Below are 20,172 nucleotides of genomic sequence, written 5' to 3' on the forward strand. Positions count from 1 at the left end.
TAATTATGAACAGCCACATCCTTTAAAAAGAGAGCCCAACACTCCATTAGGAGGATGGCCAGGGAGCTGGGAAAAGGGAGGTTTGCTGCCTCATAGAGAGAGAGAGAGAGAGAGAGAGAGAGAGAGAAACTTGCCTACATTTGTATTTAAAAACTCACTGTAGTAGTGCAAGACTTGGGTGAGGGATTTTCTGTTTCATTTTGTGTTCACATCTTGTTTAACCTTTTTTTTTATTTAGGCTCTGTAAGCTGTGTTTTTATTTAGAATTTGATTGAAGAATAATAAACTTGCAGTTCTTCAATCCCGAGTCTCTTTTCTGTCGCCTGCCGCCCATAGACACCCGGCCACTCTACTACAATAAGGCTTAGGATATTTGGTATAACTATAATTAATACCACATTCTCTACATCAGCACCTGGTAACCTTGGCAATAAATTAAACTGGGATGGCTTGTGTTTACGAATGCTGGTATGTGGTAGATGGCACAATATGATTTTTCAGATCAAAAGACCCACCCCCACAACACAAAAGGGCTTTAAAAGTGTTAGTTTGGTTATACAAAGTTTCAAAACCACTTGAAAATAATAAAAAAACAAAACAAAAAACACATTACACAAATTTAAAAGACAATGACACAAAAAAAACTGTTTAAAAGAGACATGTAAAAGCTAAATTATAATAAAACCTTTGATCAGTTCACATATATGCCCCACACAGAATTAAACTTACAGCTAACAACAGTATACCATGCTACGGCCTGTCCCCTTCATCATGCGCTTTCACTTTGGGATGCATACAATATCGCTCAGGGTTAATTGCTACTGCACAGTGGGCAATGCTTCACACAAGATATATTAAATTCTTAAATAGCACTTTGAGTTTTAAATAAATAAAAAGCAGAACAATGTATTATTTAAAGCTATATAGACATATTACAAAAAAGGTACCAAAATATATATATATATATATATATATATATATTTAATTATAAAATGTATAATTTTAAATACAACCATTTGATGTATTGTACAAGTAAATACTGTTAGAACTAAAAATACAGAATTTACAGAAAAGTACTTTGACAGTTAAATTGATCTGAAGTACCATAGCATTTTCAGTAGTACTTTTCAGGTTATTCTTTTCAGTGAGGTGCAGTTGCTTTAGCTATATTAAGAAATATTTGTTTTCCAGGTATCCCTTGTCTCCTGGGTAGCTGAAGTCTCTTCTATTAAAGTGCAGAGTTGCTGACGATTCAAAGCAGCTATTATTTGTACAGCACACATTGCAAGTTCTCCGGATGGTCAGTTACATTTGGAAACATGAAGAGGAAAACACCGTAGTTTGTATACATTGTTCTTACAGTAAGCTTACGTTGCTTAGCTTAAAGTAGCTTTTAGAAATGCCCCCAGTGCTTTCCTGATGCCTAATCCTTACAAACATCTGTCTGTAGTCCCTCTGAACTTTCTGAATGATCCCGTGTTCTATTCAAGACCAACAGAACATCTGTGTATACATCCCTGTCATAACAGCATGCCATCTAGTCCGGATTCATTTAATCCTCTTGTTGTGCAGGGACTTGATACCCAGTAATAAGGCAAACAGTCACAATCTTCATTTCTTTTCACTTCTGAAAGACACAATGAGTGTTCACATTACTGCAAGAGCTTTCCCGTTTTAATTATATTTAGGATAGCATTTCTTTAAAGAACAGCATCTCCAAAAAAAATCAGATATTAAAAACATGCCATTATTCTTCATAAATTAAACATAACTGCTGAAACACAACTGAACACAATTTAATCTGAAATATCACAATCTGTGTAATGGACACAAAGCTAAGAATTAATAATACTAATCATTTTGGCTGATGCAAATACCCATGGTGTACGATTTATGCCAACTACCCCTTTAAGGACTAGTATAGAGTGTGCTTTACACCGGTTGCATCTGGGGGTTTGGTATATCTAAGTTGCTGTTGGTTTGCCATGAAAACCCTTCTCATTTGTATATGCATGTTGGTCGATTTTAATAAAATTACCTTTCTATGGACATTTCCTCTTTAGCAGCACCACAATAACAAGCACAAGCACAAGCAGAGGGATCGCTGCAACGAATCCGAAAACATGAGATCGGCTGTATGTCCGAGAAGTGTGTTCTATATCCCCTTGACAAAGAGAACAGGGAGATTAGTATGCAGCACAACATCCTATTAGAATTTGAATTAACAATATGTTTTGTTTAATATGTATTTGGCCAAAGACAAGACCTGCCTTTTTGTGATGTTTTTTGGACCAATCATTTTCACAGTTTAAAACATTCCAAGACTTCCTCTCGACTTCCCAAAGAAAGTAGCACTATATATTTTGTTGAAGATATTGTTATTATTATTTATCTTTTATTAATGATGTTTAATTTTAATGGCTCCTTAGTAATCCAGAAAGAGAAAAGAGGAAACATTTGTAAAAATACTATGTACTAATGTCTTTTCTACAATACTATATTCCTTCAAATTTAAGACACACTTTTTAAACCATTTTTTGCTTCCCAGAAATTACCTGTGTTTTAAAATAGAGTACAGTATAGTGATGCGTGTATTAAAAATCACTAACAAAAGACGTGACTACCCGAGTACACAAACAGCAACGTGACTGACTGCTGAGAAAAAACGAACCAAAACTGCCCGATCTCTATCATCGATGACAGACGATACAGGCAGATATTGCTTGGCATATTTTTCGATATGCCAAGCAATACCACAAATTGGGAGAAAAACGGGTGTGAGAAATCACGACTAGAAATGAGAAGCAGCACGTAACTGTAAAGCTCTGCGATAGCAGACGGTCGCAAACTGTTTCCATATGCGTAACCCTAATCCCAACCCTACGGACCCAAACCCTAACCAGCCATATCAAGTCAGAGGTCCTGCATACTATCAATGCTGAACCATATTTTGGATTTTGGGTTGACCCAATTTGTGCAAACTACCCCCAGATGTTTAGTAAACAAGTTGTATTTCCCATGTGTTTTGCTAATCACAAATATTAAGACCAGTTGTTTAGCCTTTATTGAAATATAAAGACTAACATGAAATGTATCCATACTATATAAAATATGTACAATTAAAAATGCCACTTACTTAATTCTAAATATATTAAACTGTTGTTCAGAGTGCTGTTGTACAGAGAACAGAGTATCATTAAATCAGTTGTGACGTTGATATTTAAAACGCTGGTAAGATTGAACAATTTTGTTTCAGGGTCTTGGATCCAATCAGATGTAACACTGAAATAATCTTCTTGCACAATGAGGTTTTCTGTATTCACAATCCAATGTAACGATGCATTGGGATAACCGTTGTTGGACGTGCAGGTTAAGTTCACTACATCTCCATAGTTAACAGGGCCCGTGGGTGACAGAGATATAACTGGAACACTGAAGTTAGCTGGAAAGAAATCAATCAATTACTACATACATACATATATACTGGAATGTTCCAATGTAGGAACATGATAATGTATGCACTTGCCTTCAACATGTATTGGGTCTATAGTTTCATACTGGGGTCTAAAATTGAGCTAATTGCAGGCAAACTATTTTTTGTTTTAAATTGAAATGTTTAAAATAGGATTGATCATACTTTTATAATATAACATAACAGGCACCTTGTGTATAACATGCATGACTGAACTGCCTACAGTTGAACACCCTTACAGAATCGGCACCTTTGTATAACAAGCACCTCATCTAAAACACCAACGTATACTATATAGAAGATCCTTGCTCCTCATTTATAGCAAACTGTGCATAATTTATATTTGTTAAACAGTATGCAATATATTTTGAAAATGACCCTATAACAAAATGCATGACAGAGAACCATATGCACTATTCCTTACCATGGTTGTGTACCCGGTCTAAAAAGAGTTCTCAGAATAGAACATTGAAGTGAACTGGTATATGATCAACCAATAACTTACCAACAACACTTAACTCGATTTGTGAGCTCAGAACAGATCCTGCTCGTAGAATGAAGCAACCGTACAGTCCTTCATCTGCTGTCCTGATATCTTTGAGCCAGACAGATCCTCCTGCTGCATCCAGCCAAGTACGGTTGGTAAACAGTTTGTCTTGATGCTCTGATTTCTCTTTCCCTTTATACAGTTCAAACACCACAGAGTTCATTTTTTGTATGTACATCACGTCTTCACTTGAAACATTTTGTTGATGGGGGAGAGTGCACGGTAGCTCTGCCTCTCCTCGGACACTCGCTTGCAGGTGCAATGTGTCTGACAGAACGTTCCTTGCTGTTGAAAGAAATCAACAAGAGATTAGAACGGCTGGCATTGTGCAGTTCAAAAACTTTTACGGTTAGTCTCATACTATTTCAAAGCCAGTTCAGATTCATTAATAAACCACACTGAATGGCTAAGAATTGACCACCAATAAATCAGTTTTAAGTTCTGTTATGTTTGACCCAAGCATTGAAACAATACACCCAGATGCGGTATTTTGAATAAATAACACCAGACTGTGAATTGCGTGTTTATGGTCACATCGACACAGGTTCCAATGACATTACAGACCACAAGATAAGCACGAGTAAGTTCTGGTTGTCCCAACATACTAATTGTACTTTTATATTATGGTTAGACCAATACAAGTAGTGACAATCGATTGTAATTCGCAGTTCTGATCACTACTGCAAATTACAGGCCAGAATTGTGAGCTACACGTTACAGAAGCTAAGCATATAATTTTTACTGTAATGTGACTTCCTGATTTTCTTCCTGACAGACTAGCGCCAGCAACATACAACCCTCTGCCCTGTCTAAGTTCCATCTCTGTGTAAGTCAACAGCACAGCATCATTCAGCATGGAGGCTGATTTAATAAAACTGAAACATCATTACAGCAAAGCATAACCTAAACCAGCGCTCAGGGTTTTAGATTAAACACAAAAGGCCAATGCCGTGGCACAGTGATTTCAGAAAATCAGGACTTTTGCTGTCCTCAGCATTTAAGTATTTTTTTTTTCAATTGCATCCTAAATTGACATTTAATTAAATGTTTATATTTTAAAGTAGCATCAATTTACTACAAATTATCAATAATATTTTGAAAAAATATACAATTGTAATTTATAGAAATTTACACTTAAGTCAGTAACATGGTTAAAATCGAGTGTCCCAAGCTAAAGTCCCAAAATTTCAAAATCTCACCAACAAAAATATTTCTGCAAGTTGTAAAGCAATTCAGCCTCCCTGATAATAAACAGTTGTATCTTTTTAGATAACAAACAATCAAAACATAAAAATAAATGTCAAATTAGAAATAAATGCATTTTAATTCTGAAAATATGTCACGCAAAAATGTCAACTTGGTCACAGTTTATGGATTTCACCAATTTAAGTAAGGAATTTAAAAAGACAGCTACAATGTTGGGGTCATCAGAGGGGTCCTACCTCACTGCTGATAGGAAGATGCTAAGAGAGGCTTGGTAAGTTTTTATCTTATTTCTTTTTTTCATATCTATGTAACGTATGTAGAATTGATAACCACAACATGTCAACTTGGTCCTTAGTCTCAATTTGACAAAAGTGGTTTAAAATATTCACACTGTACAGAAAAGGCAAAGGTTATTTGTATATTTTGATCTAACGTTACAGTGAGATGGGGCCTTTTCTGTAATTGTCATTTTTTGGCGGGAAACTTGTCAACTTGGTCACAGTTTATCGTACAAATCTGTGTGACCAAGCTGACATGGCTTGTGACTAGGGATGCAAACTACTTTTTAGTGTTGTTATTATTAGTAGTGGAGTTAGTATTATTATTATTATTTAGGGCAGCACGGTGGTGTGGTGGTTAGCACTGCTGCCTCACAGTTCCAGGGTCCTAGGTTCGAATCCGGCCTAGGGGTCTGTGTGTGGAGTTTGCATGTTCTCCCCGTGTTTGTGTGTGTTTTCTTCCACAGCCCAAGGTTGATTGGTCACTCTAAATTGCCCTCTGTGTGAGTGTGTGTGTGATGCCCTGCGATGGACTGGCGTCCCGACCAGGGTGTAGTAGTAGTCCCACCTTGCATTGCCGTGTGTCTGCCAGGTTAGGCAACGGCTCACTGCGACCCTCTAAAGGATTAAGCGGTTATGATAAATGAATGGAGAATTATTATTTAGACATGTAGCTGATGCCTTTATTATTATTTAAGGGGGAAGGGGGAAGGGATATTTTGTTTTCTGTAGATACAGTGCAATTTTGTAGTATGCCCACTGAAACACACCCCCCGAAATTTAATACATTAATCTTTTTTTTTTTTTTTTTTTTTTTTTTATAAAAAATGTAGTCGTTGCCAATTATTTTTTATTATTTTCTCCCAATTTGGAATGGCCAATTATTTGTAGACTTAGCTCACCGCTACCACCCCTGCGCTGACTAGGGAGGGCGAAGACGACACACGCTGTCCTCCGAAGCGTGTGCAGTCAGCCGACTGCTTTTTTTCACACTGCGGACTCACCATGCAGCCACCCAAGAGCTACAGCGGAGGAGGACAACGCAGCTCTCGGGCAGCTTACAGGCAAGCCCGCAGGTGCCCAGCCAGACTACAGGGGTCACTGGTGCGCGGTGAACCGATGTCTTCATTTAATTGTGTACATTTCTAGGCAGAAAATAGAAAAAAAATATACTATTTTTTGCATCATTAACAAGATCAGATGGTAAAGTCTTCACAAACACTATACAAATGGTTTGAATAATAATTTGTATTTACATTTTTTTTAAATGTTTTTGCGTGACCAAGTTGACATTTCTTGAGGGACCACAATGTTTATCTTGTTGCGATAGCAACACAAATTTGGTGGGAGCTTGGCAACTTCAGTTCCATGTACTCTAGGGGTAGTAAAACATTTTGGGACCAAACACTAGACACTGCATTGAAAAAAAAAAAAGTCCCAATTTTCTGAAATCACTGGGCAAACAAAGACAGAACAAACACACCAGGCTGAAATAGCCAGCCAGTTAACGTGGGGTTATTATTTAAGAAACCTCAAGTGTCATATTTTAAACAAGTGTAAAGGTTGTTTTTTCATATAGGAATACAATTATTGAAAGTAGTAAACTAGCAAGAAACAACCCAGAACAATAAGTGACCTGTTCCTACCAATTTTTTTTTCTTCTTTTACATATGTTTTATTCTCATCTTTGCACTTACACTCCTTTTAAAATTGGTCCCATGTTACAAATTTAATGTTATAGCACCACCTAGTGGCGATACATGTATTGCTGTAATGTATTACCATTACAGCAATACATGTATCGCCACTAGGTGGTGCTATAACATTAAACATATTAATGACTGCTGTATTCAAACCAAGCCTTAAATACTTTCATACATTCAAATTCACTGAAAACATTACAAGCAGTTCCAGAAATAGGACACAATGAAAGCATTGAAAGTTAATTGTTTCATGTCTGTTGATGAATGAACATTGATATGTGACCAGATTGTTTGTGTAACAGTATGTATTAGGTTAGGCAAAGCAAACAATGTTATTTATTGTACAATACACTACTACTCTTAAGTGCAGTCAAAATAATTCAATTAAACTAAAACATATACTTATTATAAATACTTTCTGAAACACTGAATAAAATAAATAAATAAAATAAAAAGAATATTTATGCATAATTTATGCAAAGTAATATCTGTCCAACATGTTGAATTCGGGGACGATTCAATTACTTTAACCATCTAATTGAAGTGTTTAGAAAATGGAGGTATAATGTGAGAACTCACTGGGAAGCTGTTAGCATGGTACAATGTGCTGCAACACTCTACCATTGAATATTATCTGCAAATGCTTGATCTTTAATTACACTGTGCTCATGTGGATACTTACATTGCAAATACATTACCCTGTGTGGAAATACAATGTAATCTTTATCTACAAGTCTTTAGCAACTACCTGTACCTAATATTTATTTTCATTTTGTAATTAAACAATTAGTAACATTGTAACTACACAAATGATAGATATATAGATAGATAGATAGATAGATAGATAGATAGATAGATAGATAGATAGATAGGACACACACATATATAATTACTACATGGTAATTAGTATAATTAAGACACTAAAATATGCTGTAAATTATATCCATTTAATATATTATTCAGAAACAAAAAATGATTTTATACCTGCTAGTATTTGTTTAGCATTTTTAAACAATTTAAATAAACTAGAATATGTGTTTCAAATCTGTTGCATACAATTTCTGTTTCCTTCTTAAACATTTGGTTTTGCAGTGTACAACTGGTTCATAAAACTGATAAAATGATCTTACCTGTAATTAGTACAGATATGATGACCGCAACAAACTTCATAGTTTAGCTGGGAAATAAATCAGAAATCTTAGATTAAGGAGAGGCGAGGAGTACCATAATAAACTATTATGTTTATTATTAATATAATAGACTATTGCCACTTGAATTGTTTGCACACCAATGAAAGGGCTTTTTCTTACAATACAAAATCAATTCACAAAACAAAGGTTGTTAGAGGTGACTGTGCGTCATTATTCTGATTCGTGATTGATTAGGGAATTGCATTCTGTGCATAACCAACAAACGATTTACCATTACCTTGTGACATTGCTTCATCAAAACTATAAGAGGGTGTTTCACAGTCTGGTTAGCCCTAGTGCCAGACTACCTTTCCCAAGGTAATATTAGGTAGTCCAAGATTAGTGTTAACTGGGGTTTCTGAAACCTTAGGTACATTACTATTAAAAATGTATAATAGGGGCTTGAGTATCCTCTGATATATAGGAGAGAGGTTGGAGGTTATGGTCGACACTCCACATAGGCACGCAAGATTTATTTACAAAAATACATGAAAATAAATGATTTTATAACAATATACAATCACTGCTTTTAGATGCTTTTGGCAGCAACCCACTGACACTCTTTATGCCCCAGCATCATTAAACAAATATTAAGCAAAAAGTAATTATTTAATTGGACAACCAATCAAGGTCCACGATTTCTTCAATTCCCACCACACTCACATGGAAATTAAGTGTTGCACATCAAGGCTCAAACATAACCCTTTACTGGGTCCAGTCAACACACACATTTACATTGCAGAATATGGGAATTAATGAAAATAAAACTGTTACAAAATAAGCCAACACAATAAAATCATCAAAATAACACTATTTACATGTGCAGGGCTTCTGCCCAGTCACAGTATGCAAACAGAATTGAAACGCATTTAGTATTCATTTCAAATAAATACAATTATCTATAAACCACTGTTATCCAATATGCCACTCTGTTACGTGTTTTATAGGTATGGTGTAAATCTGTGGTAGGAAAAGGAGATTTTGAAGAACATGCGGCATCTGCTGTGATTTGGGCAGGGTAAAGATGGGAGTTAAATAACCTTGATTCTGTTGCGGTCAAATACACTCCAAAATACTACACCACCCCTTGTTTATATAGAGGTAGGGGACCTCTATATTTTGGTCACGACTTAGTTTCCTCACACAAGCCCCTTCAATGAAATGAAAGTCAAGTCACAGGTGCAGTTTCTCAGCCAGCACGCCCAGCTGGGCCCCATGTGGGTAGCAGGTGGTTAGGCTGGGCTCAGATAGGCTTGGGCTCTAGGTGGGCTTACTGCTGGGTTCTGTGTGGGCCTCAGTTGGGCACACTACTGGATTGTGCATGGGCCCCAGCTGGGCTCTGTATGGGTTCCCTCACTAAAAACCCAGGTAACTTGAATATATTTTTTTTAGCTTCCATGTGGATTTTTTGTACACTGTTGATACTTTTTTTAATGGTTAGCTTTGTTGCTTGTGTTCATCCAGACATTTTAATATATAGCAATCATGGCATCTTTGAAAAATCACCATATTACATAAAGTTCAGCCTGATTCTATATATCTATCTATCTATCTATCTATCAAGACAGCAGGGAGGGGGTTAATTCCTCCCTGCAGAAAACATGTGCGTAGGCACAATTTGGGTTTAGTTTAATTGTTTTTTGTTAATTAACAATTAAACAATTATCACCTGCACCTGGCTATTATTGGAAATGAGCCAGGTGCAGGGTATTTAAGGAGAGCAGTTAGTCTGCTCAGGGCTGCCGAGTAGGAGGCAGAAAAGGTGCTCTGCTTCCGAGCAGTCATTAAAAGGAAAAAATCAGGTCTCAAGAACGGAGTGTTTTTGTCAGGTAAACGACTTAGCCGTGCTGAGTGGTAGTTTAGGTTGCTGTCTGTGTCGTAGTTAGTGCTCGTGAGAGCTGGGTGTTTATTTTGGTTCTGTTTTGTTTTGTTTGTGAATTTAAAAAAAATAAATAGCGCATCCGCGCTTTTGAAAACTCCATTCCTGTGTCCTGGGTCTGTGTTCTGAAGGGGCAACGAACCACGAGTGGGTGCAGTTGTGTTCTTATATATATATACACACACAGTGCCTTGCAAAAGTATTCAGACCCCTGACCAATTCTCTCATATTACTTAATTACAAATGGTACATTGAAATTTAATTCTGTTTGATATTTTATTTTAAAACACTGAAACTCAAAATCAATTATGTAAGGCGACATTGGTTTTATGTTGAGAAATATTTTTAAGAAAAATAAAAAACTGAAATATCTTGCTTGCATAAGTATTCAACCCCCACACATTAATATTTGGTAGAGCTACCTTTCGCTGCAATAACAGCTTTAAGTCTTTTGGGGTAAGTATGTACCAGCTTTGCACACAGTGTCAGAGTGATTTTGGCCCATTCTTCTTGGCAGATTTGCTCCAGGTTGTTCAGGTTGGTTGGACGACGCTTGTGGACCGCAATTTTCAAATAGTGCCACAGATTCTCAATGGGATTGAGATCAGTACTTTGACTGGGTCACTGTAGGACATTCACCTTTTTGTTCTTAAGCCACTCCAATGTTGCTTTGGCCTTGTGCTTGGGATCATTGTCCTGCTGAAAGGTGAATTTCCTCCCAAGCTTCAGTTTTTTAGCGGACTGAAGCAGGTTCTCTTGCAGTATTTCCCTGTATTTTGCTCCATCCCATTCTTCCTTCAATTTTAACAAGATGCCCAGTCCCTGCTGATGAGAAGCATCCCCACAGCATGATGCTGCCACCACCATACTTCACTGTAGGGGTGGTGTGTCTTGAGGCATGGGCAGTGTTAGGTTTGCGCCACACATAGCGCTTTGAGTTTTGGCCAAAAAGCTCTATCTTGGTCTCATCTGACCACAAAACCTTTTCCCACATCGCAGCTGGGTCACTCTTATGCTTTCTGGCAAACTCCAGAGGTGCTTTCAGATGGTACTTTGAGTAACGGCTTCTTTCTTGCCACCCTCCCATACAGGCCAGTGTTATGCAGAGCTCTTGATATGGTTGACTGGTGCACCATTACTCCACTCCCAGCCACTGAACTCTGTAGCTCCTTCAAAGTGATTGTTGGCCTCTCTGTGGCTTCTCTCACAAGTCTCCTCCTTGTTTGAGCGCTGAGTTTTGAGGGACGGCCTTTTCTGGCAGTGCCTGGGTGGTGTGATGCAGCTTCCACTTCCTGATTATTGATCCAACTGTGCTCACTGGTATATCCAAACACTTGGATATTATTTTGTACCCTTTCCCTAATCTATGCATTTGTATTACTTTATCTCTAACTTCTGTAGAATGCTCTTTGGTCTTCATTTTCTTTCAGATTCACAGCCTGACCAATGATCCTTCAACAGTGGGGTTTTTATCCAGAAAATGTGACAGCAACTTTAATGGTTCACAGGTGGAGGCCAATGGTAAGGTAATTGTGTCCTCGTTAGGGCAATTTCTTTCATCGGTGTAAACTGGGAGCTTCCACAGCACAGGGGATGAATACTTATGCAAGCAAGATATTTCAGTTTTTTATTTCTTAAATATTTCCCAACATAAAACCAATGTCACCTTACAATAATTGATTTTGAGTTTCAGTATTTTAAAATAAAATATCAAACAGAACGAAATTTCAATGTACCGTTTATAATTCAGTAATATGAGAGAATTGGTCAGGGGTCTGAATACTTTTGCAAGGCACTGTGTGTAAAATGATATAGATATATATATAATAGTCGTTTTATAATATTAATGTAATACCATTAATATGATTAGAAAACATTTAAAAGGAAATAGTAATATATAGGCAGCAGAATGTGAAATATTCAAGGCTGTGAAGACTTTTTCAAGGCACTAAGTCCCTGTAAGTTCCTTTCTTACAATACAAATTTCATTCATGTACTCAATTTGGTCTAAGAGTTTAAAATATACATCACAAATGGCGTGAAAAAAATTCCTAAAATAAAAAAGGTATGTAATTTACTTAAGATAAGGTCAAAATCTTTTTTTCTTCTTTTAAACAGAAGCTATCAAAAAGAATATACCATATTACTTCAATTTGGCGCCACTGCGTTTATTTTAATTTGATCAAAATGACTGCTGCCCTTAAACGCGGGTGGCGATTATACGAGGGCGGCCTTTATTAATAATACTACTCTGCAATATTTTATTAAATGATTTAAGGCATGGTATAAACTGCGCCATGAGAGGCTCCGATCTGCTTTTGGGGCTTGAATGCAGTACATTTACTAACAGTTAACAAGAGCCTATTAGGTGGGAGTTGGGAGGTCAGGGAGTACTGTACCAGCGAATCAGGAGTGTGAATTGGTTGCCATGGGGTGGGACAAGAAGAGGAGAGAAAACAGTAGTTGAGTTGCTTTTCTTAACAAAAAATATTACCTCTGAATATCGGTTTTATTTCTGTTAAAGCTAAAATATATCCTACTCGGTTATTTTTTTTTTTTCTCACTGTAATTTTTCTGCAAGAGAAGCCGAAACTAAATCTTCTCATAGATAGTAAGCACTTATATATATATATATATATATATATATATATATATATATATATATATATTATATTATATATTATATATATATATATATATATATATATATATATATATATATATATATATATATATATATATAATTGTATAAGACTGAGTAAAATTCCAATTGAATAAAAAACAAAAACAACTAACCCCCCCTACAAAAAGATATCTTCAGCCAGCTTTCGAAAAGCACTTTTAGAGTCACCGGCAAAGCTCTAAGTTCCTCAAGCTGACGACGAGGTAAAACAGACAGCCCTTGTTTTATCCCCTGGTGTGTTGGCACTGAACTGTGCCGGAAAAAAGGGACGTGAAGGACTGCTGTGCTGTAAGTAGTTCATCTTGGGTTGTCTGTCGGGACTACTATAAAATAACATTTGCCTACTAAGGTGGTGTACATTAGTTTGTATTACATGCTGGATTGAGGTTGCAGTCTCTTTGGGGGTGCCATGTACATAGGCAGAGTTGTGTGTTTATTTTTTGAGCAGGGGTAAAGTTTCTTTATTGAGAGCGGCGTCTATTAAAAAGCTGATATCTGAGTGAGGTGTTAATTCGAGGGCAGCGTTAATACAGTATTAATAAATATTTTAATGTAAATGTGCATAATAATAATATGATGCATACAAATGCTTCTCTCATTATAATGTTTTCTCTCAGGAAAGTGGAAATAAAGTGAAACGGGAGCTGCAGATGGGGACCCATCCAGTCTTTCTCCCTGAAATACCCCACTGTTGGGGTCCTTATTCATCCTAGAGAGTACTAGTAAAGATTGCAGGAAAAATTAATTGAGTTTAGACAGGGGTTGCCAGTATCTGCAACTCTATTTGTATCTATGTCTCAACTCTGTTCAATCAACTGAAATCTTTATTAGTTCTCTCTAGGCTGAATCAATTTTCAATAAACTCTAAAAAAAATATATATAATTGAAATATGTATAGTTTAATAAACAATACATATGAAACTAAATGTATCAGTGAATAATGCTTTTAAATGAAGGGTGGCAAGATTTCAGTCTGCAACTGTATATATACCAGTATATATTTTGTCAAATCATATTTTGAAATCAATGAAATATTCCTACTATAAGAAAAAATATACAACAAGTTAAGGCAGGTCCTAATACATTTTTGTAAAATATTGTTTTTGTAGAATCTTATAATATATTAGTAAAAAATGTGATTAAAGAAATCTTCATATAATAATAACAACGACGACAATACTTGGATGTACACAAACGCTCATTTTACAATTACTTTTATCTCCCACACCAGGAAAGTGGAAATTAAGTGGAACAGGAGCTGGAGATGAAGAACCATCTCACCCTTCTCCTTGAAACACCCTCTACTGGGGGCATTATAGTGGAGAAGACTGTTAAGACCTCCATAGCTTTATCATCAAATGCACAATTCTTATGTGGTCTGCTGGACTGAAAGGGCAGCACCCAAAGTATTAACCTCATTAATATGTTGTCAATGTTATGTGAAGTTCTAAAATAAACACGGTTTCTTTTCAAAATTGTGCGTGTCTTCCCTTTACTGTCTTGTACTTTGTATATATACTGTATGTTTTCATAAGATTGAAGGAAAATGGTATGGTAATATATAATACAACAGATATGGTTAAAATATGGGTAAAATTGTTATGTTAATGTTGGATGCTTTGACAGAACAAACTATTTAGACATGTGTAAGTAAGTTTTTTTGAGACCGTTATGCGGTAATGTTTAAGTGTAATTTAAACTACTAATGGAAATTTGCTTGATCATAAATCTGTTTCTCCATTCAAAGTAATATTTGACTCTGAGTAATTGAATATATATCGTTCTTTCTCAAACATTTTAACGTTAAGCTAAATATATAACACAATGTATTATGAGACAAGAATTACAGAATATGAATTTGGTGTTTCAGTGTTTCAATGCAGGCTCAAAAAACCACATACATATGTAGCCCAGTTGAAACCTGGGATTGTAGTGAGGAAACCCACATAGAGCCCGTAAACAGCCCACATGGGGCCCATGCAGGACCCACCTTTAGCTCAGCTGGGGCCTACATGGAGCCAGTGGCCACAATTAACTGGGGCCCATGTGGGCAGCCCAGTTGGGGCCCACTCAGGACATGCTGGCTGGGTTATTATTGCCTTTACAAGACAGTTTCTAGGTAATAGTACAAAACATAAATAGAGACTGTACATCTCTATAAATGTATCAGAGGAAATTAAAGTAGAGATAAACAAGTATCTGGTTCATATAATTTAACAAGTCAGGTTAAGGTTCAAAATTAACACCAGGGACAGTGAAGCTAAGATCTATACAAAGCCCATCATACCATGGAAGCATAGAGAAAGAACAGACACAGGAAAGGTGAACTATACAAAAATAAAAATACAAACGTGCCAAAGGAAAGGGAAATAAATATAAAAACCACAAGAACGCACGAGCGCAAAATTAATCAAAAACGTAAATTAAGTGTGCAACCAAATTCAAATCAAAATAAAGAATCAAACGTTACTATTTCATGCGTCTATACGCCTTTATTATTATTATTATTATTATTTATTTCTTAGCAGACGCCCTTATCCAGGGCGACTTACAATTGTTACAAGATATCACATTATTTTTACATACAATTACCCATTTATACAGTTGGGTTTTTACTGGAGCAATTTAGGTAAAGTACCTTGCTCAAGGGTACAGCAGCAGTGTCCCATACCAGGGATTGAACCCACAACCCTCCGGTCAAGAGTCCAGAGCCCTAACCACTACGCCACACTGCCTTTATCCAAGCCGACTTACATAGACTGTACGTCTCACCCTAAAGACGGAGCACAAGGAGGTTAAGTGACTTGCTCAGGGTCACACAATTGAAATCAGTGGCTGAGGGGGGAATTGAACCAGGGACCGCCTGGTTACAAGCCCTTTTCTTTAACCACTGGACCACACAGCCCACTGATCTATGCAAACAATGGTAGGGTTGCACCTTGTTGTAACCATATTGTGCACAAAGCTCATATAATAATTTGCACTGACTAAAAACACAAGGTGTAATAAAAGGAAAAGTAATTTAAAGGTAAAAAGGAACAGTCATATACAGACAATACACAACATAAATTCAATAAATACAAAGAGGATCGGTAATAAACAAACCTTAAAAATAACAATAATCGGCGCTCACATCCTACAAAAAAAACAAGAAACAAAAAGCATGAGCACATAATATACAACAACTAAAACAAAACACTATGCTGACAAAGTAACAAAAACAATACCTCGGGCAGGCTGCGATGGTCTTTAAAACAAGATAGCTTTGTCGCTTGCCCTACAAAATACCCATAGCTATAAATTCAAACCAACAGAAAACAAAACTAGTTAAAAAAAAAAAAAAAGAATTTTACAAAAGACAGCAAACACATACCTCGGGTAGTTGTGAATATGTTAGTTGAAAACGTCACACAGCTCACCCTACAGATGAACAAACAAAATACATTTAAAAAACAAAACAAATTTAAAAGCAACACAATCACAAACTAAACACCACAGTGCAACCGGCTTGCTTACCGAGGTATGACACAGCCCAGGTTTTTGGGATGGAAACGCGTAACAGTCTCGCGTTTTGATTGGTCCATGTCTGTTACATGAATATGTCGTCACACGAGTGGAAAAGCTTGCAGGCATTTTTAACTTTGCGATCAGAGGGAGAGCGAGAGATTTGTTTTCCACAGACTTTTAATTAAAATAGAATTAGGTATTTTGCTGTACTAATATAACAAACTATGGGTGATTACTTTATATGAATGATTAATGTTATGCACAAATGTAAGAATTGGCTTTCTGTAGTGGTGTACTTTTTAGCATAATCTATAATCGTTTGCGCGATATATTTTAATATCAAATATATGTCTTCCACACTATTACAGTTTTGTTACAGGATACATTAGTTTATAGGACCCCAGTTTAGACTTGTTTTGCCAACCTGGAGCTCAAAAGCTATTGGAAATGCAACCTTGACATGCCATCATGCTGAAAATGTGAACATTTGTTGAAAATGTAGCATTTGAAAACGGGTGGCTCCCTGTGAAATATATATGAACATATTGTTCCATTTCTTTTGAAAACCAGAAAGATTTCATTTTGGTCTGTTTTCACATATTTTGTTATTCCGAATAAGATGTATCCCAAATTTATTTTTATTTTATTATTTATCTTTTTATGTATACTGTATAATTGGTTAGGTCAGTTAACAGGGAGGAGCTCACATTTTTTTATACTGAGGAACAAACCAGAAGCTTTTGAAAAGAGGAGTATTGCATCAATAGCTTTTGATACTCTTAAGAAAAATGTTGTGTCATCAGCTAATTGACTAATAAAGACAATTTTATTGGCAATTGAGATTCCTTCTATTTGACTTTTCTTAATGTGAATTGCTAATAGTTGCATGGCTAATAAGAAAAAGTACGGAGAAATAGGGTGGCCCTGCTGAATACCCCTGTTTACATTGGATCGTTGAGAGGTTCCATGTTGTAATTTGATGGAGCAATTACCATTTCCATAAAGGGTTTGAATGGTTTTAATGAAGCCTTCACCAAAACCAAATAAATCAAGGGCTTTAAAAATAAAATGATGCTCAACAGTGTCGAAGGCTTTATAGAAGTCTAAGAAAAGAACAAGGCTGTCTTCTGATACAAGATCAGAGTAATCCAAAATATCAAAGACTAGTCTAATATTATTTGCAATGTGTCTATCTTTCATAAAACCAGATTGTGATTGGTCAATTGGTCAATTATATTATTAAGAACATTCTTAATTTTCTTTGCAAATATTAGAGCCATGATTTTATAGTCATTATTGAAAAGACAAATAGGATGCCAATTATCTAAGGGGAGGGGAAGTGGGGGGGGGTGGGGAGAGAGGGAGGGAGGGAGGGAGGGTTAGGTCGGCCAGGGTGTCTCGGCTCACCGAGCACCAGCGACCCCTGTAGTCTGGCCGGGCGCCTGCGGGCTTGCCTGTAAGCTGCCCAAGAGCTGCATTGTCCTCCGACGCTGTAGCTCTTGGATGGCTGCATGGTGAAAAAAAAGTGTGGGGAAAAAACGCGGTCGGCTGACGGCACACGCTTTGGAGGACAGCGTGTGTTCGTCTTCGCCCTCCCGAGTCAGCGCAGGGGTGGTAGCGGTGAGCTGAGCTTCAAATAATAATTGGCCATTCCACATTGGGAGAAAATAATAAAAACAATTGGCAACGACTAAATTTATAAAAAAAAAAAAAAAAAATAATAATAATCAATTCTGGATTGCTGAGAGCGAGATTTATTACACCATGTAAATTCCTTAATCTGGGGGAATTTATTTCTCCAAATATCCACCAAATCAAGTTACTTAATAAAATTATTAAATGTGTGATTAGTGTTATGAAAGGGGGGGGGGGCAGCAGTGTGGAGTAGTGGTTAGGGCTGTGGACTCTTGACTGGAGGGTCGTGGGTTCAGTCCCAGGTGGGGGACTGCTGCTGTACCCTTGAGCAAGGTACTTTACCTAGATTGCTCCAGTAAAAAACCCAACTGTATCAATGGGTAATTGTATGTAAAAATAATGTGATATCTTGTAACAATTGTAAGTCGCCCTGGATAATGGTGTGTGCTAAGAAATAAATAATGATATTTGGGTATTTATATTGCAATTGCTTAATCACAATGTTAAAAATGCCTGCACGCTTTCCCACTGGTGTGACGACATATTCATGTCACAGACATGGACCAATCAAAATGCAAGACTGTTATCCGGTTCCATCCCAAAAACCGGGCCTGTGTCATAACTCGGCTTAGTTGGTATTTTAAAATGACCCCGGAAGACAAAGACAGACCCAGCATTCACCATTTCCAGCCCAGCTAACGTATCCATTTTTATAGGGATCTCTAGGAACTACATTCTGTGTGGTCCTAGTATCCTACCTGCTACAAACACATCTTCCAAAGACATACAGAAGGCCTAGTTCTGTATACGCAGAACAGGCAAGCAGTAGAAACTGTCTAATGCTTAACAATCATACTAAATATGTAGCATATCATAGTATGAATAAATCAATAAATACATACATCTGATAAGCAAAACAGAGAGGAGGGAAGTGAGTAAGAATGTATATAGTATTTGAAATTTGAAGACAAAGACAGGAAAAAGATAAATACCTGCACAAAAGAGAAACTCAGCGTGTGTGGTGTCTAACAGCAAGTGGGTGGCAGAATGTATTCTTTTTAGACAAAAATGTTAACTCCCTATTTCAAAAGAGGCCTGTGGTTGGGCATTAGGTGTATACAGTCATGTTTAATGTGGTAGTGTTGGGGAGTTTCCTGAAGGTTTTGTTTTACAGTAAATTCACCTGCCTATAAAATCATAATTACTAATCTGAAGCAAGTAAAAAGAACAAAACATAAAGTGAATATGTAGTTTCTGGCAGATGAAAACTAATACCGTTTGTGGTCAATGGCTTTCTCATTAAATGTACTATTATTCAACCAGAGTCTCTAGCACGTGTAAATATATTTTTTCTCTGAGTTTCTGTGGTTATAAGTAGAATGTGTGTAATTGTGTAAAGACATTACCATGCTTTCCAGCTAAGTGTAGTTGCTTCCGAGCTCCCTTGACATGTGTTTCCCAACGCTTTTTCAAGTAGGTTTTCAAGTATCATATTAAGGGTTTGAAGGTTGGGGAAAATGTCAAAATTGATCTTATTGTGTATTATTCACAAATATATGTCTGTTCCACATGAGATCCATAGCTTGCCATGGATATATGTTCTAGGAAAGATCATTTAAAAGGGGTCATATAGTTATTCAATTGCATTCTAAATATTTCTGTTTCTGTATAAGGCAATATGATAACATGATGACTAAAGGTTCAACACATGTTTGGGGAGTTCCATTCACACAATCTGTGTAATCTGAGTACCCTTGTATACTGCTTGGAAATACCTACAGCTGTGGCCAAAAGTTTAGCATCACCTAGAATTTTAGGATTGAGACATCATAATAATAGATTATATATATAAATATGAACATAATTTCGATCTTTTAATGTAATTTTCATGTAATCAAAGAAACTACAAAAGCCATAATAGTAGTACAGTATTTCATGTCAGGTTTTGAAAATCATGTCACATTTTTCAATGTTTTTCAGTTTTTCGTTAAGTATATGGAAAACTACAGTACAAAGCGGTATGTAATCCAATATGTTAACGTAACATTATTCAGCAGGTCTCATTCGTCTTT

The 20,172-nt window shown here is 36.5% G+C and overlaps 1 protein-coding gene across 2 annotated transcripts; it reads right to left on the reverse strand.

Moving 5' to 3' along the window:
- Positions 1-372: 372 nt before the first annotated feature.
- Positions 373-16,471, reverse strand: LOC117407081 (T-lymphocyte activation antigen CD86-like). Of its 2 annotated transcripts, XM_034011698.3 has the most exons (7): positions 16,332-16,471; positions 16,064-16,094; positions 8,337-8,383; positions 3,978-4,304; positions 3,137-3,442; positions 2,039-2,164; positions 373-1,627 (listed from the first exon to the last, which is right to left on the reverse strand). In XM_034011698.3, the coding sequence occupies exons 3-6, from the start codon at positions 8,374-8,376 to the stop codon at positions 2,043-2,045; spliced, it is 795 nt and encodes a 264-aa protein (XP_033867589.1). In that variant the 5' UTR covers positions 8,377-8,383; positions 16,064-16,094; positions 16,332-16,471; the 3' UTR covers positions 373-1,627; positions 2,039-2,042. The 2 variants fall into 2 exon arrangements, with proteins under 2 accessions (XP_033867589.1, XP_033867591.1); XM_034011700.3 differs by lacking the exon at positions 16,064-16,094.
- Between the last annotated feature and the right edge of the window lie 3,701 nt (positions 16,472-20,172).

The sequence above is a fragment of the Acipenser ruthenus genome, chromosome 8 (genome assembly GCF_902713425.1).
Source record: "Acipenser ruthenus chromosome 8, fAciRut3.2 maternal haplotype, whole genome shotgun sequence".
NCBI lineage: Eukaryota > Metazoa > Chordata > Actinopteri > Acipenseriformes > Acipenseridae > Acipenser > Acipenser ruthenus.

Bases quoted from the DNA above. Each gene is read 5' to 3' on its own strand.
- LOC117407081 (XM_034011700.3), bottom strand. From the start codon at position 8,376: ATGAAGTTTGTTGCGGTCATCATATCTGTACTAATTACAG. The intron at 4,305-8,336 runs GTAAGATCATTT...TTCTTTCAACAG, and splicing joins CATATCTGTACTAATTACAG to CAAGGAACGTTCTGTCAGAC. The intron at 3,443-3,977 runs GTAAGTTATTGG...ATTTCTTTCCAG, and splicing joins AATCGAGTTAAGTGTTGTTG to CTAACTTCAGTGTTCCAGTT.